The sequence below is a fragment of the Lissotriton helveticus genome, chromosome 3_1 (genome assembly GCF_964261635.1).
Source record: "Lissotriton helveticus chromosome 3_1, aLisHel1.1, whole genome shotgun sequence".
Lineage (NCBI taxonomy): Eukaryota > Metazoa > Chordata > Amphibia > Caudata > Salamandridae > Lissotriton > Lissotriton helveticus.
Genome location: NC_136061.1, coordinates 1,774,968,199 through 1,774,993,841, shown reverse-complemented (window position 1 = coordinate 1,774,993,841; position 25,643 = coordinate 1,774,968,199). Strand labels below are relative to the sequence as shown.

At 47.0% G+C, this 25,643-nt stretch overlaps 1 protein-coding gene across 1 annotated transcript in view; it reads right to left on the bottom strand.

Moving 5' to 3' along the window:
- Positions 1-25,643, bottom strand: part of LOC144825139 (uromodulin-like) — a 130,497-nt gene that overhangs the window by 1,626 nt on the left and 103,228 nt on the right. Inside the window, exons 6-8 of the mRNA XM_078684007.1 lie at positions 21,757-21,922; positions 19,601-19,673; positions 12,910-12,942 (exon numbers count right to left, since the gene is read on the bottom strand). Of these exons, the coding sequence (XP_078540133.1) occupies positions 12,929-12,942; positions 19,601-19,673; positions 21,757-21,922 (253 nt within the window). The 3' untranslated portion in view covers positions 12,910-12,928. The remainder of the gene's footprint in view (positions 1-12,909; positions 12,943-19,600; positions 19,674-21,756; positions 21,923-25,643) is intronic.

Here is a 25,643-nt window from a genome sequence, read left to right as displayed (position 1 = left end):
TTATCATGAACTTGTGGAAATTAAATAACTGACTTCAAGACAGAAGCTTTGATTGGACTACTTAATTGACTCTATTTTCTACAGTCTTTCTTTTTGGATACAGGGCGTTGAAAAATCATTGATCTGTGTGCAACAACATTTACACGCCCTCCTATGTAAAAATAATAATTTTGGTGTAGCTTGGATATTCTGTACTTTCACATGTGACCTGGATTCGGCTGAATCCAAGGACGTATTGACACCTTGGTGGGTAGGTGTCATATACCCTTTAAGCACCCTGGCCTTGGTTGCCGTGGATACTATTAGACTATCAGAGCATAACTGGCACTACCTTGAAGAAGTGCGGTTCGTCTGTAAGCAAACCCATAATTCTTGTGTATATAATACTAAATTATATGTTTGTTTAAAATTTGTTTAAATATATCTTGCCTGGGTACCCCCAAAATCCTTAAGATGACACTAGGTAGAGAGAGAAAGAGTCAGAAGTAAAGATAGATAAGTTTAGATGAAAAAAATAGAATAGGCAGATGTCAAATAGAGAAAAAGTTCACCTATTCAGGGAGACCCTTGGGAGGTGGGGACCCTGGGCAATTGCCCACTTTGCCCATGCTTTAAAATGTCTCTGAATACCCACTAAATACCAATCTTAACAATTCATACATTTAAGGAGCCAGCTTCGGTCAGCACTTAAACTGGTTCAAAGGCCTGACAAAAACTCAAACCCATAAGTGCAGACAGTACATTGCCTGTCTGGATTCCTTGAGAAGTGTGCAAAATACGTTATTCGTGAATCTTAAATGCATATCAATGAGTCGATCAGAGTGGTTGCTTTTTAGTACAGTTTAAACCTAAGCTTTGTGAGAAGCAGTTATCACTTCATCACAGAGGCATTACTGTTTAGGACAAGAAGGTCAATTCACAAAGGTAAATAAACACATGTATACGTACTCCTACACGTAGGTGTTTCACTACTCTTTTTGCTATTCAGCATAACAAATGTAGACCTACCTCTAAATGTAGACTTACATGTCTCCACCTCCTCAGATCAGCAGGTGGAGCCTCCTACAATAGGCTTTATGAGTATAAAGTTACTACCAGTAACTTTGCACACATAGGTAGAGATGCCCACAATTGCGGAGAAGATCTAATTATGGGACAGTGTAGGGATAATTATTAAAGCATATCAGACTTTAGAAAATACTACAAATATTTTAAGATACATTAATTTTTAACCTAGAAGTAATAAAATGGGATTAAATAATTGATTAATTTAAATTATAAGTAATAAAATGTAAACAATTATTTTTAAAAACACCTTCACTAATATATATTATTTATTTTATTTAATAATAAAAGCTGTCAAAAATGGATGTTAATTAAGTAAACTTTCTTATTTTTATGAGTTTAAAAGTTTCATTAAATTTTTTATACTAAGTATTTTTACATCTAAGAATAATTAAATAATTAAAAAATACGTGTAATTTTTATTATACAAATACATATACAAATTAAATACAAATGCTAAAATAATGAAATTTATTTAACATTAATGTTTATGGAGTGTTATTTTATTTCTCTGCCTCCGTTGTTTTTATGGTAGTGTGTTGCAGTTAATATGAGGGGCCATTTGTGGAACTTGACTTAGTCCAAGGCTGGGCACATGAGCTCGTTTTTACAGCTTTAGGGCTGTAGTAAGTTTAAGACTGTAGTTTATGAATCGCAATGGCCTTAGTCTTGTGTGGGTGTGTTACTACCTATCCCCATCTTTAAATGATCATAAACCCCTTCCATTTAGTAGAAAGTATTCCTTTATTTTTGAGTCACTCCTTTTCCATTCCACATTCATTACTATTAGGTGCTGGAACTTGCGCGGAGATCTCCGTCTCCGTGGCAGATATCTCTGTAGAGAAGAGGTACGAGAGGCAGAGGCCGAGGTCTCCGGCTGTAGGTTTGTGAATAGCATCTTGTAGAATGTGACTAGTACTGTTTTAGTACTTCTTTACATACTACAAAATGCAGTTTGTGAATAGGATGCCATTATGAACCGAGTTGGAGGCATTTTTAGGCATGGTCTAAAGACAGCTTTAGTTGTTTATCTTCTGCTGTGTGCCAGGATTGTATAACAGAAATAATAAATATAGACATACATAAAAATAATAATACATATTGGAGATTTGGGCCCAGCTCCTTCAGCCATTGCTCCATTGGAGTGTCATTCAAATGTTGTTTAAGCCCACAGAAGAGCATAGGCACAGACCAGCTCCCTTCCGCCATTGGTTCTTTTTGCATTGCCAGTCTCATTTTGGATGATTTCCACTGGACAGTCATTCACTGACTGCAGTGGCAGTCATATTGAGTGACTGTAATTTGGCATTTTTCCTCTTTGTGTCTGAATCCACATTGGTAAGGGGAGAGGCTAAAGAGTCCTTGTCCACCATGACCACAGCAAACGCACGCGAGCCCCAGGAGCTGTTGTGCTCAGTGTGCGGTTGAGACCAGAGACAACAGCGCTGCTGCAGCACAGGGGAAGGTACTGCAGGGCAGGTGTTGTCTCTGAGGTGTACTCAAGCACAAAGCATCACTCACGCTGTTCTTTGATCACTACATAAATGCAGAAAGTGAACCACACCACTTTAGAATTGTGGTGGCGAGTGAGCGAGTGAGCTCTGCAGCAACGTGGGCCCGGCACTACATCACACTGTATCCGGTGCCGTCTTAAAGCATGGGCATGCTGGGCAGTTGCCCGAGGGCCCTACAAGCATAGGGCCCCCGTGTAGACCAAAATGTAACACTAATTTTCAGTTAAACATTTCTATTCCTGTGAGTGGTTGTGTAGGCAGGGCCCAGTGCACTGCTTTGCCAGGGACCCTATAATGCTGTTAAGATGGCCCTGACTGTATCACCAGATTAGTAGGAAATGCCTTGCTATAATTATTATAGCACTCATGGCCCACTGGAGAAACAAGGGAATTACCTTTCTTGTTCTTATTGGTTGCAATAGCAAGGGATCCAACATGGCGTTGAAATCCACCAACGTTAGGCGAGGTGGTTCTTGTGATGCATTACAGAGCCTGATGGGCTATACAGTGGAAATCTGAAACAATTTCAACATGGCGACTGAGGTTACTGGTGCATCCTTGTGAAGGATGGTTTCTGCATAACCAATACTAAGCACCCTGTATAATATCAATATGGAAAAGGTGCCCTTTTATCTCCCTGGCTACAAGGAAATTCATTTAGAATTCATAATGGAGTTCATAATATGTGTGATGTGATCCTAGAGACGCAGTGAAGTATTCGCTGCAATGGAAGGAAGTCCGTCCTGATTCCAACATGGTGGCCAAGTCTGGATGTGTGGTGGGTGCCTTGCATGTGGATACAGTTTAGCTATCAATGTGATGCTTTATATACTAGGCATTTTCATCCCCTGAAATAACACGGTTATGTATGCCCTCGTACCTTCTCCAGTACCGAGACCATCGGATGTGTCTTCTGGGCCTACTACAATATGGTGAATGGATGCACGTGAATTTTGGTATAGGATAAATTATGTTCAGTGCATGAATTTGGCAGAGATCTTGAATTTAAATATATACTCAATGAGAGTCCATATTTTGGAGCATGACGCAAGAAGCAACTGCGTTCTGGGACTCTTAAGGGAGTCAGAGGACTTCAGGAGCTAAAGCCTCAAGTCCCCCAACAAGCAGGTAGTATTATTGCACCAGCTTCCACTAATGAACAGACATGGCCATATTGCTTTAAATGTAATCGAGTCTGACCTTTGACACGTGATATTTCCACTTATTTACTGGATTAATATTAAAGAGAGTTTATGTGAAATAAAATCGGGTGATCCATGGACTCATGATACGTATACTGTTGACCTATTCTATGAATGTTGCAGGTCTCCACGAGTGAAGACTTTTTTTCTCCATTACAGAACTGGTCTAAAAATCTTGTTAGTGAAAGGAACCTTTTTAAGTCTGGCTTGACAGAGCAGCTGTCTGTAAGACCTGTAGCTGCCTGTGCTTTAAACTGTACATAGAGTGGCCTGTGGCTCCACCCAGAGGAGTCTCACATAATGCTACTGGCTATTTGGTGTATCATTCCGCTTTCTAGGAAGGGCTTTCAATGGAATGCATGGTGGACTATTTTAAACATCTAAAGTGCATGAAATCATCACACATTGCGTTCTTTGTCTCATAGATGCATTGTATGCAGAAATCAATCATTTTTGTGTTGTTGTTTTCACTGCAGTACACGTTTCTTAAATGTTTCAGTCAGGATTCAAACTACAAACTACAAACCAGACCTATTGGCTTGCTCAGGCTTGCTATTTGTGGGTACTTTTTAAATTGGGAATTCTTTATTGATTTATACAAGTGCTAACATTTTGGCCCTAATTGCATAATCTTTTTTTATTCAGAGCAACAACAAATAGGAAAAGAATGCAAGTGAATTAGGGTACAATCTTCTCCCTCTCAATATCACTAGTTTGTAGGGCCGTGGAAGTAAGTAAGGACTCTGTATTTAAATAGAGCATGTAGCTGTGGTTTGGTCATTGGTAGCAAAAACGGGAGCAAATGTACTTGATTAATGAGGTGAACTACTCTTATTAGGTTTTGACTACAGTCAGCTTAAGCTGTCTGTTGGCCAGACCTATTACTTCCAATAAACACAGAGTAGACTTTGGGTCAGCCCCTTGCACATGATTGGATGGCGTTGTTTTCTGTCTCATTTCCCTGCTCTTCAATCAACAGCTTTCCTACCTAGTCTTGGGTTCGCCGTACCCAGGAGCCTTTGGGTCTCACAGTGCTGTGATTGGTTGACTTGTATGCTTCCACTGCTGACCCTGCTTGACCTTGCTTGCATTCAGGGAACTACTTGCTTCGTTTATATTTCAACACTCCAAGGAGTGCCTATGTTTTTTTTTTACTCTATCCCCTTCTGATCGTCCCCCCCGCCCCCATTCTCCCAGGCATCCCCACAAGATCACAGGTTGCTTGCTCTGCACCCCTCATCTTTTATTAAATCTATTTTTGTAAAAAATTATAGATCCTTTCTTTAATGCACTTTTGCACACACTTGTTTCTTTTTAATTTACTGCTCCAAGATGTTTGAATGGTAAATTTTAAAATATGGCGACCGCTTTGCAATCTATGCACATGTCATAATGCATTGCACATGGCATGATGCACACGCAAGCTTACGTCGTGACGTGTGCATGCGCATGGAAAATGACACACACATGTCAGCCTTCCTGGAATGGGTTTCCTTTCAAACACACCAATATTGTGCCTTGACTTTGAAAATGATTGTCAAGTAAACATTTTTTACAACTTGTGCCACAAAAAAGTGAGGAGCGTCACACACAACTTGTTTTGTACGTTGTAGTACTTCCTTAAATGTGCTGTGCAAAATCCTGCCCACTTTTTAATGCACCAATCAAGTTATTTCCAGTTGTATAACAGCCATTCCACCAGTGAGAGCAAAAGGTATACATCAGGGCCGGACTGGCCATAGCTGGCACTGGGTGTTTCCCTGGGCGGTTGGAAGGGTGGGGGCCAGTTGTGTTACTGGGGGCAGGTTTTGCAGCAGTGGGGCCGGTTGTGCAGCAATGCTGCCATATCACCCCCCCGGTAACAAAAGCAGCAGTGCTGGGGGCCGGTTTAGTTATGCAGCAGTGCTCCACACTTGCACCCTCGCCCCTCCCTGCCCCACCTACCCCCGCCTCCCAGGGGGAGGTCCGATAAAATAGCCAGAGCTGATTTGTGTTCTCAGTCTGGCCCTGGTTTATATCTGCTTATGTGGCACCCTGCATTCCTGTTGTGCAGTTGCCTCTCATTGGCACGCAGCACCTAAGGTCGCTCTAGAGGACAGAATCTACTGCTGACAGGGTTAGGCGAAATCAGGAGTAGCAGTTAGCTGCCACTTGTAAGTACTGTGCCTTTTGTGGATTACAATTGTGTTGCCACAGCTGCAAGCCCCATTTGCAGCCCTCACACAGGCTGCTCTTTTCAGTGGAGGATGCTGGGGTTTGACATGCAAAATTAACTATTCATGTAGGAATATGTGTCCTTGTCATTGCCGATGCCAGTAAAAATCCATTTTGTCTTCTTGGCTGAAATGGGCAGGAATATGTAATGTTTTGTCCTGGTTTAGTTCTGCTTACCTCGGACTGCCTCTGTATTACTCCAGAGAAGCTTCCTCTAAATGTTTGCACTCTCATGTCAATAGTCTTACGTGTACTGTGCCTCAGCAGTGCACACCACGAGGAAACCTTGCATTTTCACTGTCCATACTACATCTGCTGTGTGCTTGTTAGACACTTCACTGCAGCTGGCCATCCTGTGACTTTTCTGTGTGAAAGTGAGGGAAGCTTGTATTGCTACTGCCTATCCGGTGCATGCCCTGTTCGGTGTATAAGGCAAGGTTGCACTGCAACTGAACACACTATAACTGCTCTCTGCATGATGGAAGCTTGTACTGATGCTGCCCATCCTGTGCCTGCTCTGTGCGAGAGTGAGGGAAGACTGCACTGCTGCTGTCTGTTCTGTGTGAAAGTGCTGCCCATCCTGTGCCTGTTCTGTGTGTGAGTGATAGAGGCTTGCACTGCTGCTGCCCATCCTGTGCCTGTTCTGTGTGTGAGTGATGGAAGCTTGCACTGCTGCTGCCCATCCTGTGCCTGTTCTGTGTGTGAGTGATGGAAGCTTGCACTGCTGCTGCCCATCCTGTGCCTGTTCTGTGTGTGAGTGATGGAAGCTTGCACTGCTGCTGCCCATCCTGTGCCTGTTCTCTGTGTGAGTGATGGAAGCTTGCACTGCTGCTGTCCATCCTGTGCCTGCTCTGTCCTACCGTGAGGGATGATTGCACTGCTGCTGCCCAACCTGTGCCTGTTCTGCGTGTGAGTGATGGAAGCTTGCACTGCTGCTGCCCATCCTGTGCCTGCTCTGTCCTACCGTGAGGGATGATTGCACTGCTGCTGCCCAACCTGTGCCTGTTCTGTGTGTGAGTGATGGAAGCTTGCACTGCTGCTGCCCATCCTGTGCCTGTTCTGCATCTGAGTGATGGAAGCTTGCACTGCTGCTGCCCATCCTGTGCCTGTTCTGTGTGTGAGTGATGGAAGCTTGCACTGCTGCTGTCCATCCTGTGCCTGCTCTGTGTGTCAGTGATGGAGGCTTGCACTGCTGCTGCCCATCCTGTGCCTGTTCTGTGTGTGAGTGATGGAAGCTTGCACTGCTGCTGTCCATCCTGTGCCTGTTCTGTGTGTGAGTGATGGAGGCTTGCACTGCTGCTGCCCATCCTGTGCCTGTTCTGTGTGTGAGTGATGGAAGCTTGCACTGCTGCTGCCCATCCTGTGCCTGTTCTGTGTGTGAGTGATGGAAGCTTGCACTGCTGCTGCCCATCCTGTGCCTGTTCTGTGTGTGAGTGATGGAGGCTTGCACTGCTGCTGCCCATCCTGTGCCTGTTCTGTGTGTGAGTGATGGAAGCTTGCACTGCTGCTGTCCATCCTGTGCCTGCTCTGTCCTACGGTGAGGGATGATTGCACTGCTGCTGCCCAACCTGTGCCTGTTCTGTGTGTGAGTGATGGAAGCTTGCACTGCTGCTGCCCATCCTGTGCCTGCTCTGTCCTACCGTGAGAGATGATAGCACTGCTGCTGCCCAACCTGTGCCTGTTCTGTGTGTGAGTGATGGAAGCTTGCACTGCTGCTGCCCATCCTGTGCCTGTTCTGCATCTGAGTGATGGAAGCTTGCACTGCTGCTGCCCATCCTGTGCCTGTTCTGTGTGTGAGTGATGGAAGCTTGCACTGCTGCTGTCCATCCTGTGCCTGCTCTGTGTGTGAGTGATGGAGGCTTGCACTGCTGCTGCCCATCCTGTGCCTGTTCTGTGTGTGAGTGATGGAAGCTTGCACTGCTGCTGTCCATCCTGTGCCTGTTCTGTGTGTGAGTGATGGAGGCTTGCACTGCTGCTGCCCATCCTGTGCCTGTTCTGTGTGAGTGATGGAAGCTTGCACTGCTGCTGCCCATCCTGTGCCTGTTCTGTGTGTGAGTGATGGAAGCTTGCACTGCTGCTGCCCATCCTGTGCCTGTTCTGTGTGTGAGTGATGGAGGCTTGCACTGCTGCTGCCCATCCTGTGCCTGTTCTGTGTGTGAGTGATGGAAGCTTGCACTGCTGCTGTCCATCCTGTGCCTGCTCTGTCCTACCGTGAGGGATGATTGCACTGCTGCTGCCCAACCTGTGCCTGTTCTGTGTGTGAGTGATGGAAGCTTGCATTGCTGCTGCCCATCCTGTGCCTGCTCTGTCCTACAGTGAGGGATGATTGCACTGCTGCTGCCCAACCTGTGCCTGTTCTGTGTGTGAGTGATGGAAGCTTGCACTGCTGCTGCCCATCCTGTGCCTGTTCTGCATCTGAGTGATGGAAGCTTGCACTGCTGCTGCCCATCCTGTGCCTGTTCTGTGTGTGAGTGATGGAAGCTTGCACTGCTGCTGTCCATCCTGTGCCTGCTCTGTGTGTGAGTGATGGAGGCTTGCACTGCTGCTGCCCATCCTGTGCCTGTTCTGTGTGTGAGTGATGGAATCTTGCACTGCTGCTGTCCATCCTGTGCCTGTTCTGTGTGTGAGTGATGGAGGCTTGCACTGCTGCTGCCCATCCTGTGCCTGTTCTGTGTGTGAGTGATGGAAGCTTGCACTGCTGCTGCCCATCCTGTGCCTGTTCTGTGTGTGAGTGATGGAAGCTTGCACTGCTGCTGCCCATCCTGTGCCTGTTCTGTGTGTGAGTGATGGAAGCTTGCACTGCTGCTGCCCATCCTGTGCCTGTTCTGTGTGTGTGAGTGATGGAAGCTTGCACTGCTGCTGCCCATCCTGTGCCTGTTCTTTGTGTGAGTGATGGAAGCTTGCACTGCTGCTGCCCATCCTGTGCCTGTTCTGTGTGTGAGTGATGGAGGCTTGCACTGCTGCTGCCCATCCTGTGCCTGTTCTGTGTGTGAGTGATGGAAGCTTGCACTGCTGCTGTCCATCCTGTGCCTGTTCTGTGTGTGAGTGATGGAGGCTTGCACTGCTGCTGCCCATCCTGTGCCTGTTCTGTGTGTGAGTGATGGAAGCTTGCACTGCTGCTGCCCATCCTGTGCCTGTTCTGTGTGCGAGTGATGGAAGCTTGCACTGCTGCTGCCCATCCTGTGCCTGTTCTGTGTGTGAGTGATGGAAGCTTGCACTGCTGCTGCCCATCCTGTGCCTGTTTTGTGCGAGAGTGAGGGAAAATTAACTGCTGATGCCCATGCTGTCCGAGAGTGCTACCCATCCTGTGCGAGAGTTAGGGTAGCCTGCACTGCTGCTGCACATTCTGTGCCTGTTCTGTGCGAGAGTGAGGGAAGATTACACTGCTGCTGCCCAACCTGTGCCTGTTCTGTGCAAGAGTGAGGGAAAATTAACTGCTGATGCCCATGCTGTGCGAGAGTGCTACCCATACTGTGCCTGTTCTGTACGAGAGTGTTGCATGTTCTGTGCAAGACTCAGGGAAGATTGCACTGCTGCTACCCATCCTCTGCCTGTTCCGTGCGAGAGTGAGGGAAGATTGCACCATTACAGCCCATCCTGTGCCTGTTCTCTGTGTGAGCGAGGATAGATTGTATTGCTGCTGCCCATCCTTTGCCTGTTGCATGCAAGAGTGAGGCAACATTGCACTGCTGCTGCCCATCCTGTGGCTATTCTGTGCAAGAGTGTTTGCCATCTTGTGCCTGTTCTGTGTGAGAGTGATGGCCATCCAGAATCTGTCCTGTGCGAGAGTGAGGGAAGATTGCTCTGCTGCCGACCATCCTCTGCCTGTTCTGTGCATCAATTAGGGATGACACTGCTGCTGCCCATCCGGCGCCTGTCCTGTGCGAGAGTGAGGGAATATTGCACCAATGCTGCCCATCCTGTGTGTGAGTGAGGGACGGTTGTACTTGCGCTGCCCATCCTGTGCTTGTTCTGTGCAAGAGTGTGGGAAAATTGCACTGCTTCTGCCAACCCTGTGTCTGTTATGTGCGAGAGTGCTGCCCATCCTGTGCCTGTTCTGTGCAAGAGTGCAGCATATCCTGTGCCTGTTCTGTGCAAGAGTGTTGCCCATCCTGTGCCTGTTCTGTGCGAGTGCTGCCCATCCTGTGCCTTTTCTGTGTGAGTGCTGCCCATCCTGTGCCTGTTCTGTGCGAGACTCAGGGAAGATTGGACTGCTGCTGCCCATCCTGTGCCTGTTCTGTGCCAGAGTGAGGGAAGATTGCACTGCTGATGCCCATCCTGTGCCTGTTCTGTGCAAGAGTGCAGCATATCATGTGCCTGTTTTGTGTGAGTGTGAGGGAAGATTGCACTGCTGCTGCCCATCCTGTGGCTGTTCTGTGCAAGAGTGAGGGAAGATTACACTGCTGCTGTCCATCCTGTGCCTGTTCTGTGTGTGAGTGAGGGAAGCTTGTCCTGCTGCTGTCCATCCTGTGCCTGTTCTGTGTGTGAGTGATGGAAGCTTGTCCTGCTGCTGTCCATCCTGTGCCTGTTCTGTGTGTGAGTGATGGACGTTTGCACTGCTGCTGCCCATCCTGTGCCTGTTCTGTGTGAGAGCGAGGGAAGTTTGCACTTCTGCTGCTCATCCTGTGGCTGTTCTGTGAGGGAGTGAGGGAAGCTTGCACTGCTGCTGCCCATCCTGTGGCTGTTCTGTGCAAGAGTGAGGGAAGATTACACTGCTGCTGTCCATCCTGTGCCTGTTCTGTGTGTGAGTGAGGGAAGCTTGTCCTGCTGCTGTCCATCCTGTGCCTGTTCTGTGTGTGAGTGATGGAAGCTTGTCCTGCTGCTGCCCATCCTGTGCCTGTTCTGTGTGAGAGCGAGGGAAGTTTGCACTTCTGCTGCTCATCCTGTGGCTGTTCTGTGCAAGAGTGAGGGAAGATTACACTGCTGCTGTCCATCCTGTGCCTGTTCTGTGTGTGAGTGATGGAAGCTTGCACTGCTGCTGCCCATCCTGTGCCTGTTCTGTGTGTGAGTGATGGAAGCTTGCACTGCTGCTGCCCATCCTGTGCCTGTTCTGTGGGTGAGTGATGGAGGCTTGCACTGCTGCTGCCCAGCCTGTGCCTGTTCTGTGTGTGAGTTGTGGAAGCTTGCACTGCTGCTGCCCATCCTGTGCCTGTTCTGTGTGTGAGTGATGGAAGCTTGTCCTGCTGCTGTCCATCCTGTGCCTGTTCTGTGTGTGTGTGAGTGATGGACGTTTGCACTGCTGCTGCCCATCCTGTGCCTGTTCTGTGTGAGAGCGAGGGAAGTTTGCACTGCTGCTGCCCATCCTGTGCCTGTTCTGTGTGTGAGTGATGAAAGCTTGTACTGCTGCTGCCCATCCTGTGCCTGCTCTGTCCTACCGTGAGGGGTGATTGCACTGCTGCTGCCCAACCTGTGCCTGTTCTGTGTGTGAGTGAGGGATGATTGTACTGCTTCTGTCCATCCTGTGCCTGTTCTGTGAGGGAGTGAGGGAAGCTTGCACTGCTGCTGTCCATCCTGTGCCTGTTCTGTGTGTGAGTGATGGAAGCTTGCACTGCTGCTGCCCATCCTGTGCCTGTTCTGTGAGGGAGTGAGGGAAGATTGCACTGCTGCTGCCCATCCTGTGCCTGCTCTGTCCTACCGTGAGGGATGATTGCACTGCTGCTGCCCAACCTGTGTCTGTTCTGTGTGTGAGTGATGGACGTTTGCACTTCTGCTGCCCATCCTGTGCCTGTTCTGTGTGAGAGCGAGGGAAGTTTGCACTGCTGCTGTCCATCCTGTGCCTGTTATGTGTGTGAGTGATGGAAGCTTGCACTGCTGCTGCCCATCCTGTGCCTGTTCTGTGAGGGAGTGAGGGAAGATTGCACTGCTCTTGCCCATCCTGCATCTATTCTCTGCGGAAGTGACAACAGCTTGCTCTACTGCTGCCCATCCTGTGCCTGGTCTGTTTGAGAGTGAGGAAAGGTTGCATTACTGCCGGCCATTCTGGGTGAAGCTGAGGGAAGCTTGCACTGCTACTCAACATCCTGTACCTGTTCAGTGTGAGAGTGAGGAAAGTTTGAACTGCTGCCGCACAGAGTCTATACAGTACTTTTTCATGTTTGTAAGTGAAGCTTGCATCACTTGGAGGCATGGATATGTTCCAGTGATGCTTTTCTTGAGTCATGAATATACATCAAAAAGTAATAATTCTCTATTTTAGAGTCCTATTCCACCATCATGTGATTCCAATTTGAGCTTCTAGTTCACGTTATTTTAATAGGCTATCTCTCAATTATTTTGTACTTAATAAATGCACTCATATTATGCATAACATGATACCATACTATGTTACATTTGCTCTGATATTTAGATGTTTTTATTTAATAAGTATTGTTACATATTGCATGTATATTAGCTACTGGGACACCCTTTTTTTGTTTATCGGTGAGTTTATTTTCTTTCATTAGTGTATTTTGTCCTTTCATTATGCCAACTATTATCAAGTTTATATTGTACATTTATGCAGTCATATCTTTTACACATGTCTTTGTATTGGATGTCTGCATTGCAGCCCGCAGGGTTGTATAATATAACACAATGTGTTTATGAAACAAAAGATACACTTTATGTGCCGCTGAGGCATCTCTGTCGCCTGTTGCCTGCCTGCTTTGTGCATTTGAGGATGTGAACACATCATCTCTCCACCTCAGCAGGACCTTTTCTTTATGCATCACTCTCTAGTCCAATAAACTAGCATATAAATGAATGATCCGGTTGTAAATAAGCTGAAGTGATATCAAATATCTATCCTGTTAATGAAACATAAATATAAAATGGAGTGATTTGTTTGAGCAAGGTGTCATATCATGCAGAGGCATACTACACAAGGCCCCGCTGATAGCGCTGCATGTGAATTCAGAGATAGTGAACACATTTACCGCAAATTGAATCCGGCTTCTATTCCTCGTAATCTGCAGGGAGAGAAAGGGGTGTGTTTCAGTCTAATGTCCATAAAATGTTTTTTTCTCACAGTATAACACAGACAAGTTTACAATTCATCTAGTAAAAAAAGCATCACCATTCCAAGCCACTGACTTCTGTTACGTGCATAAACAGGAAATGTAGAAGTGTATGTACGCTACTCAGAAGTGCTGGGACCCTCCCATTAAAAATATTGAACTGCTCATGGGATGTGCTGGTACTCTTCTTTTCAAATTAAAGTGCTGGTACTCACTATATCAGAGTGCCTGTTTGCTACTCAGAAGTGCTGGGACTCTCCCATTAAACATATTGAACTGCTCATGGGATGTGCTGGTACTCTTCTTTTCAAATTAAAGTGCTGGTACTCAGCCCCTGACAGTGCCTGTCTATTTAAAGCACTATCTATTATCTTTCAACTCTCACCCGACACATGAAGCGGCTCACGACATGTCTTGTTCACACCATGCAAGACTTCCCACCTCTGCAGTTCTACAGCTCCTGTCCATCTGCGGATCCCGCAACCTCCAAGTATCAAATTCTCATGGTAGGTCAACTCAATTTATAATTAGTTAATTGAGACCCTAGTCTTTTAACCTCTATAGATTAATTAACAAGCATTGGCATAGCCAATAGGTCTCGCATTTGGTAACTTGTACGCGTTTAGCCATGCAACAGTTGGTGTTGTTGCACCAAGGATATTCTGCCGCATAACTAAATACTTATAGGGTCCAAAAAACGAGCCCTATTGGCTATGTCAATGCTTGTTTGTTTTTCGTTGCTGTTTTGTTTAAGTTGCCAGATCTACAATAGCTGGACATGGTTTTTGTTAACAGTTCTTTGCATCAAATGAACTTGTTTTCATTGCTCTGAATGTTATTTCCATTCTGGTTGTAGGAAGCAGTCATTCCCAGGGGTGTGGGGGCTGCCTAGCTGTGAACATGCACCAAACTTTGCAAATGAGAAAAAGCCTGATGCAGGCGCAATTTACAAGTGTGGAGTGAGTGACCCCCATGCAGCATGACTCACACACGCAGGAGTTCATGCACTGCACCTGCATACTCAGCATGGTTTAAGGAAACTCGACCCACTCCGTCCCAGGCATCAAACACATATTTACCAAGAAACTCTGAGAAGAGCCGGACTGCTGCACTGACGGCTGGTGGTGTGTGTGCCCGGTGGAAACGTGCACTGACGGCTGGTGGTGTATGTGCCCGGTGAGAGCATGCACTGACGGCTGGGAGTGTGTGTGCCTGGTGGAAGCGTGCACTGACGGCTGGTGGTGTGTGTGCCCGGTGAAAGCGTGCACTGACGGCTGGTGGTGTGTGTGCCCGGTGAAAGCGTGCAGCGACAGCGCCCGGTGGAAGCGTGCACTGACGGCTGGTGGTGTCTGTGCCCGGTGAAAGCGTGCACCGACGGCTGGTGGTGTGTGTGTGTGCCTGGTGAAAGCGTGCACCGACGGCTGGTAGTGTGTGACGGCTGGTAGTGTGTGTGCCTGTTGAAAGTGTGCACTGACGGCTGGTGCTGTGTGTACCTGGTGAAAGCGTGCACTGAGGGCTGGTGGTGTGTGTGCCTGGTGAAAGCATGCACTGATGGCTGGTGGTGTATGTGCCTGCTGGAAGCGTGCATTGACGGCTGGTGGTGTGTGTGCTTGGTGGAAGCGTGCACTGACGGCTGGTGGTGTGTGTGCCCAGTGAAAGCGTGCACCGACGGCTGGTGGTGTGTGTGTGTGCCTGGTGAAAGCGTGCACTGACGGCTGGTGGTGTGTGCCTGGTGGAGGCATGCACGGATGGCTGGTAGTGTGTGACGCTGGTAGTGTGTGTGCCTGTTGAAAGTGAGCACTGACTGGTGGTGTGTGTGCCTGGTGGAATAGCGCACTGACGGCTGGTGGTGTGTGTGCCTGGTGGAAGCGTGCACTGACGGCTAGTAGTGTGTGTGCCTGGTTGAACCGTCCACTGACGGCTGGTGGTGTGTGTGCCTGGTGGAAGCGTGCACTGACGGCTGGTGGTGTGTGTGCCTGGTGGAAGCGTGCACTGACGGCTGGTGGTGTGTGCCTGGTGGAAGCATGCACCGACGGCTGGTAGTGCGTGACGGCTGGTAGTGTGTGTGCTTGGTAGAAGCAGGAACATTCACAGTGATAGAAGACACAATTAAACTGACAAAGAGGAGGGGGAGGAGAGGGGTAATGGAGGGGGAGTGGAGCAGAAGAGCATTTTTCACAGCTAGAAGACACAAATGAAGCTGAAGGCTGAGTGCTGAAAGCAAAAGAAAAAAAAACAAGCCAAGCCATGAAAGTGAAAGTTAAAGTGATCGTGACCCGTGTCGGAGGAGACAGATGGCAGCTGCGCATGTGCACGCGCACGTGCACTCAAGCTTCAGACCAGCAAAAGCCCATGGTAGATAGCACTTTTTTTTTACCCTTTACTAAAAGTCGAGCAAGCAGCGCATGTGCTGCTCTAGGCTCGACCTAAAACGGAATCAACTTTGGCTGCCATATCAAGTAGACTCATTAACCAATCAATTTTTGGTAATGTGGGTTCATCCTTCATAAATATAGACTTCATCACCGCTCCCTTTCACCCTACTGGTAGGCACCAGCAGTGGCTAGCAAAGGGGTGGGGGGTTTGTCCCAGGCAGCACTAGTTTTGGGGGCAGCTCTCTCCCCTCAGCTCTTACGTGCTGTCTCGGGCGGCAACCCCACTTCCCCCATTCAATCCCCGGGCGGCAACAGTCTGCGGAATTGGTCAGCGCCCCCCGCTCTTCAGTGTGGTCGCAGCGGGGCAGTAGACGATGGCCTGCCCCGGGCAGTCGAAGTGCTAGATACGTCACTGGTAAGGGGGGCAGATTGTCTATACAAGCAGCAAAAGCTGTTGTTTTACTGTTTTGTATTGCCATTTATGTAGCACTTTTTATTCCCCTTACCAAGCTTAACGTGCTTCTCTATTGGTGAGTTATGTATCAGTAACTTCACCGCAGTTTGGCTGAGCTTTGGCCTTAATCACAGGGACCTGGAGAGTGAGATCATAGAAAACCTTCAGGAAATTGAGTCTTGTTTAAAGGAATAGCCACATTTATATTTCTTTTCTGAATTTTAGCTGCTGCCTATTGACTTTAGTTTCTTGGGTAATGTATTTAACCGTTTGAAGGTTTATACCCAGAAAGAACTACCACTTACCAGTTTTTGGAGGGACTTAGTTTAGCTTTTTTTGTAACATCCTCTGTCACCTGCCTGCAAGGCCTTTTGTAAGCCTTGATGTCCCAAAAGTAGATGGATTGTCCAGTTTAAGAACTATGTGTGTGCCGTCTCAGTAGCTGTTGCAGGGCATGCTAAAACAACTGATGAGTTCAAGTGAGAGGGATAAGTATATGTTGAGGAGAAAGGGGGCACTCATTAGGCCTTGGGAACATCTAACTTTTGCAAGAATATAGCTGACAGGCAAGGAGACAGCGATACGATTTATGTTCTCTCAGTGAGGGAGGACTACTTTAGGGCCGCACCTCGTGTTCCCTTGTCATTTACACTTTCAAACTGAAGTTGATAGTTCACTTTATCAAATGCTGCAGAAAAAATCAATAAAAAAGTATGCAGCAACTGTGTGTGGGTCTACTGTGCCCTAAAGGTTATCCCAATTTTCAATTTTTTGAGGTCATATTTTTCAATGATATTTGAGATCTGATTGAAGGTTGTCTTTTCAAGTAGATTGCCAAAATTGGTCTGTTTGATATAGGCCTGAAATGTGCTTGGCTGTTGGTGCCCAATTCGGTTTTGTTACGACTGGCGTGATGTAGGATATGTTTATTTCACTCGGAATTCTCCTGATGATATTGACTCATTTGGGATGACTCTCCCTGGTGAGGCAGCGGAGGTTGCTGCTAGGATTCGCTTGAATATATTTGGCGACTTGGGGTAGTAAAGGATTCAGCAATCTTCATAGTCATAAAAAAATAGGAACATGTATCTTTTATGGATAGTAGGTTGAAGGAACATCATTTTGGTTTTGTCTTATTGTGTTCAGAATTCAGGCAGTTTGGGGGCTGACTATTAAAAATAGCTCTCAAAATCTTTAGCTTTTTTAAGGGTTTCTGTGATATAGGCCAATACTTCTTTTTTTATAAACTCTATTTATTGGTTTCAGGCAGTGCAGAAACAAATGAATAGACACCCACAAGCATTAAAAAATAAAGTCACTGGAACTCCTGTGAATAATGCACAGAGTCGGTTAGGAACATCATGGTGCACCAAGACCCTAATGTCCCAACAAGGACGTTTTATCTTCAGATGCTTAACAGGGCACACTCTTACTTGGTATATCAACTTCTCAGTACTGGAGCGACGGTCCACTCCCCTCAAAGCAACCGTCAAAAGACTCAGACTTTTCAGATGGCCAATAATGTGCAATGTTCCATATGACCAGAGGACACCCATGACCAAATGGGAGCTTGCTCAATAGGAACCCTCCCATAATTCACAGAAGACCTTATTTCCACACGAGAGCACCAGGGTGTGGCAGGACCGTAGTGAGGATACATTTCACCACAGAGCTCATGAGAATGATTAATCTTGTCTAAGTTATAATTTGGTTTTTGAAATTCGGTAATCATTTCGAATAGTTCTTTTGTTGAGTTGGGGCCATCTGAAATATGCTGGTCTAGATCTGAGCTGAGATTTACACATAAATGCCTTCCTTCATCCAGAGCAAGCAGATTTTAGACCATCTCATAGTACAGAGTCTGTGATAGCAGCAATAAGGGTTGAATTAAGACCATAAAAGGATTACGGAAGGAATGTTGCCCTGGCTCTTTTAGACTTTTCCGCAGTCTTGGATATTGTCGATCTTAGGATTTCGATTGACTGTGTATCTGAGGCAGGGGTGCAGTGCAGTTCCCTTGGGTGGATTAAATCCTTTTTAGTAAGTCACAGTCAGTGAAACTTGGAAATTTCACCTCAAAATCGATTGGACTTGAATGCGGAGTGCCTCAAGGCTCCTCCTTGTCCCTCATATGTTTAATCTGGACACAAAACCGCGAATAGAGGCACTGACAATCTCGGGTTGCAGCATATATAATTACGCAACTGACTCACAACTACTGTTTCACATCGATAATACCCCTGCAGCATATGAAAAATTCCAAAACACAAGGAGATTTATTGTTAGCTGGATGGCGGCTAATCAGCTGAAGTTAAATACTGATAAGACTGAAATAGGCTTGCTGATATATAAGGCCAATATTTGGAGCAATAATCTTGACCTATTGACCTTGGTTCAGCACCTATTCCAGCTTCTACTGCCAAGGCCCTTGCAGTTGTGATAGACACCAATCTCAAGAAGATAAATTCCCAGATATGGACTATGGTATCAAAATGTTCCTTTCTGATAAAAACTATGAGGAAAATGGTATCCTTCCTGTCCTTTGAAGCAAGGAAATTATTTGTAACTTCTGGTATTAACTCAACTTGACTATGCTAACTCTGTCTATGTGAGACTTACTCGCACTCCTTTTCACAAATTACAATTGATCCAGAATGAAGCAGCACGGCGGATCTTTCTCCCTCCTCTGTACTCGCATTCCACAGCCTTGCTTAGAGAGCTGCATTGGCTTCCAATAGAGGAACGAATTTGCTTTAAAGTGTGCTGTATAGTGTTCAAAAGTCTGGACAATACCGGTGCCATATTTCAGGCAGAGGACATTAAGAGGTATATACCCTGCCTCAACCTGAGATACAGTGAGGCAAACAGTCTTATCATAAATACCTAAATTTCATAAACATAGATCAGGAGGGCAAAGCTTTTCAGTAGTGGCCACTCCTACTTGGAATGCTTTGCTCGACAAAATGTTTGAAGCAGGATCTTGGGACTTTTAGTAGTTTGCTAAAAACCTTGGGGCATATTATCAAAAACAGCGTTAAACTTATCGCCACTATAGCGGCAGGAAACTGCTGCTAAAGCGGCTATAATGAGCTTGATAATAGGCCCTTGTGAACTCCCATGAAAGCCCAGGTTCTGGTGTGAACCTGGGCTTCTATGGGAATTCTCCTAAGGGCATATTATTAAGCCCATTATCGCCGCTTTAGCGGCAGTTTCCTGCCGCTAAAGCGACGATAATTTTAACTCCGTTCTTGATAATATGCCCCTACGTTCTTTAAACAGGCTGGTGGTATTAAGTACATTCTAGTTAGGCTCTCGATCGCTCCAGCATTATAAGCACCAAGAATCTTTTGGTGAATATGTGCTCTACAAGTATTTATAACATAACATTATAACATAACATCTCTCGTCCAAGTTTCTGTCATTAAAAGAAGATCCAGAATGGACTGAAGCAATAGGCTGCAAATGTGGATTCCCTTTTTTAAGGATCTAGGGTTTATCATGATTCTTAAAAAAGGGTTTTAGGTTTTGTGCTGCAAATTATCACTTCATTTAGCAAAGCAAAAATACTTTAACTGCCCTTACAAGAACTCCTTCAAAATATGTGAAAGGTCATGGTAAATAACTTTCATGTGAGTATGACATTATGTAAATACCACCTTGATTTACTGGTGAACAAAGGATTGTAATGCCTGTTCCTGGTCAGTCAGTGTCTGAACACTCATCCAACAGCGCCACCAAATAGCGCATAATGCACTTGAAAGGATTCACAGAAATAGCTTACAAGAGAATGGTCCTTGGGATACGATCATAGAACTTTGACGTATGTTCCCATCGGCAGACCTTCTGCGACGTCTCTGTATAGGAGAAAGGACAGGTGAACATCAGAGAATTACAGAACCCTCCTCATGGATACCCCAAATCTTCCAGTCTCACTGGCAGAGCCCTCCATTGTCTAGCAGCCATCACATTTTCTAATTCTCATTTCTGTGCCTCCTCCATGTTTGCTCCCAACTTCCCTTTCCTTTCCCTTCTCTGGTGCACTCCCATACTTTGACATCTGTGGGGTAGATGTTCAAACATTTTGCGCTGGGTTAGTGTCACAAAAGTGATGCCAATCAGCACAAAATGTTTTTTTTTACCAATTTCCAGTGCAAAACCTGGTTTGCATTGGAAAGTATCCTGCAAGGAATGCAAAACAGCATGAAGCATTGCTTTGCGTTACTTAGCCCCCAAGGGGGTGTTACATGGGTGTTCCCATGCAACCACCCCCTGTCTTTTGATGCAAACCCTATCTACAAACAATTGTAGACAGGGTTTAGCGCCAAAAGTTAACACCATCTGAAAGGAGGCGTTAAGAGGAGAAATGTTTTTATTTCTCCTTTCTTTTCCTACTTTGCATGCATGCTGCACTGTGCAGCCGCATACAAAGTGGGAAAAGTGTTTGAACTTGTCTAGGCATAGTATTTTGTACAGGAAGGGTACCCTTCTAGAACAACACCTATGCTAGACTCAGGCACACACCTTAGCGCTAAGGTGTGGGCCTGGTGCACGGCAGCTGAAATCAGCGTAGATATGGCACTCTCCTGCGTCCTCCCTGTCATGCAACGCAGCATTTTTGGTGCTGCGCTGTGTGATTTCTTTGAAAATCTGCCCCTGTGTTTCTTACGCACTCAGCTCTCAGTGGCTACTTACCACTGTGTACCAGGCACACTCGTCTCCTAGTGCACTGGAAATGACTGCCACTGCAAATGCACTCACTTACCTGCGTCACTTGTTACTGCTCTCCTTCCAGCGGCTGTGCCCGTTACTCTGCACCTACACCCTCACATTTCCATGACTTTAACATCTGCTTTGTACACACTTCGCTCCCAGCGGCTGTGCCTACTCTTCTGCTCACAGACACCCATCAGTCTCCAGAAAGATGAAAGGCTGAGTGGACCCATCGGGATTTGAACCTGTGACCATGCAGTCAAACACAAATTCGTGCAGTGGATGCATTAGTCCACTGAGGCACCAGACTTGGCTATTCACGCATGTTCACCTGCAAGTCGCAGTGCAGACTGCTTGAATAAAAACACTCCTTTAATGAAGGAGCTCCAGCTGTTCTGCACACACAAACACCCACACATACACTCTGCCAAACACTCACTTAAAGAAATCTCAATACCGGCTACTCTGGAAAAACACATTCAACTGCAGTAGTAATGACCGCTGCTTTGCTCTTAAACTCAGTGGCGGCTGCTAAGGAATGGGGGTGGTGCGCCATGGATGTGGGGAGGTTACAAAAATCCCTTACCTGGTTCCAGCCGCCGCCTTTCCTCCATTCTCTTCTCTTCCTCCTGACTCCCGGAAGCAGGAAGCTTCCAGGCTCCCCTAAACCAATTACGGTGCTGCTGTTACAAGTATGATAGCAGCGGTCGTGATTAGTCTGAGCGGCCTGTTTGGCCGCCACTCAGGCAGTGCCTGAGAGCCTTGGGACAGTTCTCTACCCAGCTGTGCAACATAGCCGGGTGGAGAAATGCTGAGTGCGCATGGCGGTTTGGCCGCCACAAGACCATGGCACTTAGTAAAAGTAAAGTAAAGTCCACATTTGTAAAGCGCACAATCACCCGTAAGGGTCTCTAGGCGCTGGGGGCCGTCGGGAAGATTAAGCGAGCTATTGCCCAGAGTCACATGGTGCTGGGCTAACCTGCCGCCGGAGCCGGGGATCGAACCGTGGTCTCCAGATTCCAGCGTCAGTCGCCCTGGCCGCGGCGCCACACCTCTCCCATAACCATAACACTCCACCTCCTGTGATCCAGCCCAGCTCCGCCCCAACCTGGCTCCATGCAGAAAAATAAAATGTGATATAATTTTATTTTTCCTTATGACACTGCTCTGAGAGCGGTGGGCGATGCTCCACTGTCTTAGCAGAAGAGCCGCGCTGCTTAAACTCACCTCTTGGTGGCAGGCTCCACTGCTCTGCACACAAACATGGACGCCACAGTGCAGGTAGAGGTCACTTGGCTGTTGCCTGAACTTAAACATTTTGAAAGTAAATTTTCCTTGATCTGAATCTCCGTTCTGGACAACTTTGGCTGAAAAAGGTCCTGGAACAGAGGTGCTATAAAAGAAGAGATAATATGGTGAGTGCCGTTGTTTACATTTTGTTCTCTATCAATAAAACTGTGGAACAGTTGGCCAGCTAAACCCGCAACCTGAATCAAAATCTAGCATGTCCAAATTCACAAAGCTTACATTTTTTCACAACACCCTTTTTTCTTCCCCTACTTTCTCCCAGGATTGTCGGAATCTTTTGGGGTGCCTGGGTCAAAACTTAAAATGTGTGCCCCCCGGAGGCTTCTTCAATTTTCCCAGGTGCCAGAAGCACCGGTTTACTAGTGCACAACAAAAAAATATACTCCACAGATGCTGCCTCTTTATTAATAAAGATAGAAAGCTTTCCTTTATTTAAAAATGAATAAATAACTTTTAAAGAAGCAGAGCTGGGCCCTGAAGAGGACAGGCAGGTGACATAATGCCACATCCTTGTCAAAGCCCTGTTTTGTCCCACAGCATACTCCTGATATCTTCAGACTTGTCTGTTCCTCTCGCCCAACTTGGTCCAACCAACATCCTTCCCTCCACAGTTAATCTTCTTTATGACAAATATTAGTTTGACCAGGTCCTAACAAACTATGAATCTTTTTTTTTAACTTCCTTCAAGTTTTCAGAAGAACACTACAGGTAACATCTGAGGTACAACTGCACTTTTGTGACCAGTCAGGCGTAGAGGTATTCTTGGCGAGCAAATGTTTCATCTACAATCATGCATCGATATTACATAGTATATCACCATTATTCAGCTATCTGGGCGATCATCAACACTCAAGCGGCACAACATTAATTTATTTATGTATTATCTATGATATTATCATACTGATTCTTTAGCTTGCAAAAAGGTGTCTTTCGCTGTCGAACTACAGCTTCTCATGTCATGGTGACTTTATTAAGCAAGGTATATCTGCTTCCATACTTCCATACAGTTTTCATCATATACACCAGTCAGTTCGAGTCGCCTAAATCTCCAGGCTGTTGTCCCATTTTTGTTCTTCTTGATGAATACCCTAACTTCCTCAGCGGATATCCTTTCGGAGGGGCCCCCAAATGTTTCTAGGGGACGATACACTTGGTAAAAGTGTGGCTCATATGTCTATATTGTCATTACTCTGTAGTTAATGGAGTTCCTATATCTATGTCCCAGTGTTGTCTGGCATCCATCCTATGGACCAGCCATCAGTTATGTATAGACCCATTATGGGATTTCACCCTTCAAGGTGAGGAGATCACAATGATCTATAAGAGAACCCCAAGCTCTGGGGTTTAAGGTTAAGCCCGGAAAACAGCTTTACATAGCCTAGTGGAACCAACAGTACAGAAGATATCTAGCAGGGGATACACAAGCGAAGTCCTTAAACAGCAAAGTGTCATAAAGGTACAACTGAGGTAAAGGCCCTCCATTTTTATCAACCTCAGTCTCATCTGCTGTAACAACACCTTACGTTCTGATGTGACCAACAAACTAGCATAATTTGCCAGAAGTATCTCTGTTCCATATAGTATGACAAGATTTGGTGCTTGATGCCAACTGATACCATGCCCAAACAATGCATCATATTTACATGACTGTTGGACTAGGCCCTTTTGTGCAGGGTCATCCCAGAACTGCTTGCCTTCCTTCTGTATTTTGTCTGACCTGTTGTTGGTGGTTTTATGACTCTGGGCACTTTACCACTGCTGATCAGTGCTAAAGTGCATATGCTCTCTTTTGTAAATTGTATTATGGATTAGTGATTCCATGATTGGCTATTTGATACTCTGGTTAGTTGTTGCAAAATGGAACTTGACTTCTGGCACATGCTCATCTACACAATGAGGGAGCTACATGTGTTCTGCTAGGAAAGGGGGGTTGCCTGTGAAGAGATGATCCAGGGAGGATCTAGAGGCATCCCTATTTCATTATGAGTTACCCCACTGAGGGCCAACACTACCAGTTGAGTTTGAGGAGGAAGACTTTCCTGAAAGTGAAGGAGAAACAGAGAAAGATGAAGGGCCACTGGCTTGTGAGTAGAGGCTGAGAGAGCTTGATGAGGAGCTCAAGAGGGCCTTAGCCCAAAAAAAAGAAATACGTGTAGCTCGGGAAGTGAGCTTGACTGGGTTGGCGGTGGAGTCCAGCTCAGATGGTGGCAGCAAAAGTGAATTATCTAGTGCTGAGGGAGCAGTATACACACCCAGAGATGTGGCGCCTGACTTAAAGGAGGGGGTTAACATACACCAGTGGGTTCAAGGATATGAGGTAGCTCCAGTGGTGCGCACTGTCCCTGAGGTGGACTGGGGAACTGGCACAGAGTGTGGATTGAGTGAAAGAGAAAGTAAGACACTGTCTTGCCAATCTCAGGAGAGTGGTGTGGTGTACTTGTGCGAGGCACTGGATGGTAAGGCAAAGGATGGCTTGGTTAACACCTGTGTGGGGTGGTATGAGTCAATTCATGGAGAGCATATTTTAAGTCCCTGTTTTCCAGAGCTATGCCAACGCCTGGTGGAGTGTGAGTTCTCTGTTCCCAGGGAGCTCCCACTGGATACAGACCTTTTGGTGGATTCCAGAGGGTCTGAAGAGGCATCAGGGGGTGATCCTGAAGGAGATGGCCTAGGTTTTACTCAACCCAGGGTGGTAGGGGAGGGTGTGGTAACCCAGATAGGTCCCAGAGTATTGGGAAGGGTGTAGGGTCCCATGTCCTGTCTCAGAGGAGAAGGAGTGGGATTGGGCTGCGCCCGAGGTGCCTAAAACCCAGTCTCAAGGCCGGGTTGGTTCCATGAGGGAACACCAGGCAGGGGGCCTGGTCTGTACAGGTAGGCCGTCCCCGGAGGGGGATCCCAAGATGTCAGTTGAGCTGGGGAGACTGCTGTAACTAGCATTCCACCAGCTCTGGTGTCTGGCAGCACCTCTTCAGTTGGGAGAGGGCATGAGTCCAGAGAAAGGGGTGAGAGGGGGATGCAGTCCCCAGTGGAAGGACCAGTGGGTCAGGGGTTACCAGCTCTGAGGTTAGAGCACCCCAGGACTGACCTTGGTGAGGCCACTTCTGGCCTGGGGGGGTCTTCATGCTCTGTCAGGTGGACAGGAGGCTGGAGACCTGCGCCAGGCAGACTCTTACACAAATCCAGAGGAGTGTTATTCCCTTGGGGGGTTGATGTACTCCCCCAGAAGTACAGTTTAATTGGAGGGCCGGGTTCAGGGTGTCCCCTCTGACCTGGAGGAAAGGGCAACTGCTAACAGTGCCCCTACCGGTTTGTCTTCTGGGGGCACCGCTCCAGGTAGGAGGGTGCAAGGCCCCAGTAAGGGGGGCAGGGAGAGGAAAGCCTCACCGATGACCTCTGCCCAGTGTACGGGTACAGACCCCAGGCTGGGATCCCAGTTGCAGGATAGAACCCCTGAATTGGTTGGCAAATTGTGGAGGACACCTGCCACAGGTGCCCTGACAATTCTGTAAGGGGGTACCACTCCAGGTAAGAGGGTGCAGAGCCCCGAGGGGGAGGACCGGGTTTGGGAAAGCCCACACCAGTCTCCTGTCCAGCCGCTGGGTACAGGCCCAGGGCTGGTGGGTCAGTGGCAGGATGTCATACCTGACCTGACAGGAGGGAGAGTGGACAAAGGGTGTCAGGCACCTGGGGCTACTGCCCCCGCTCTCTGATGCCACAGAGGTTTGAGAGTCCTGAAAGGCATAAGGCCTAGGTCTCATCACTGACCACGGTCAGTGGCCACTGTGGCTTGCTGTCCTGGTGGGCAG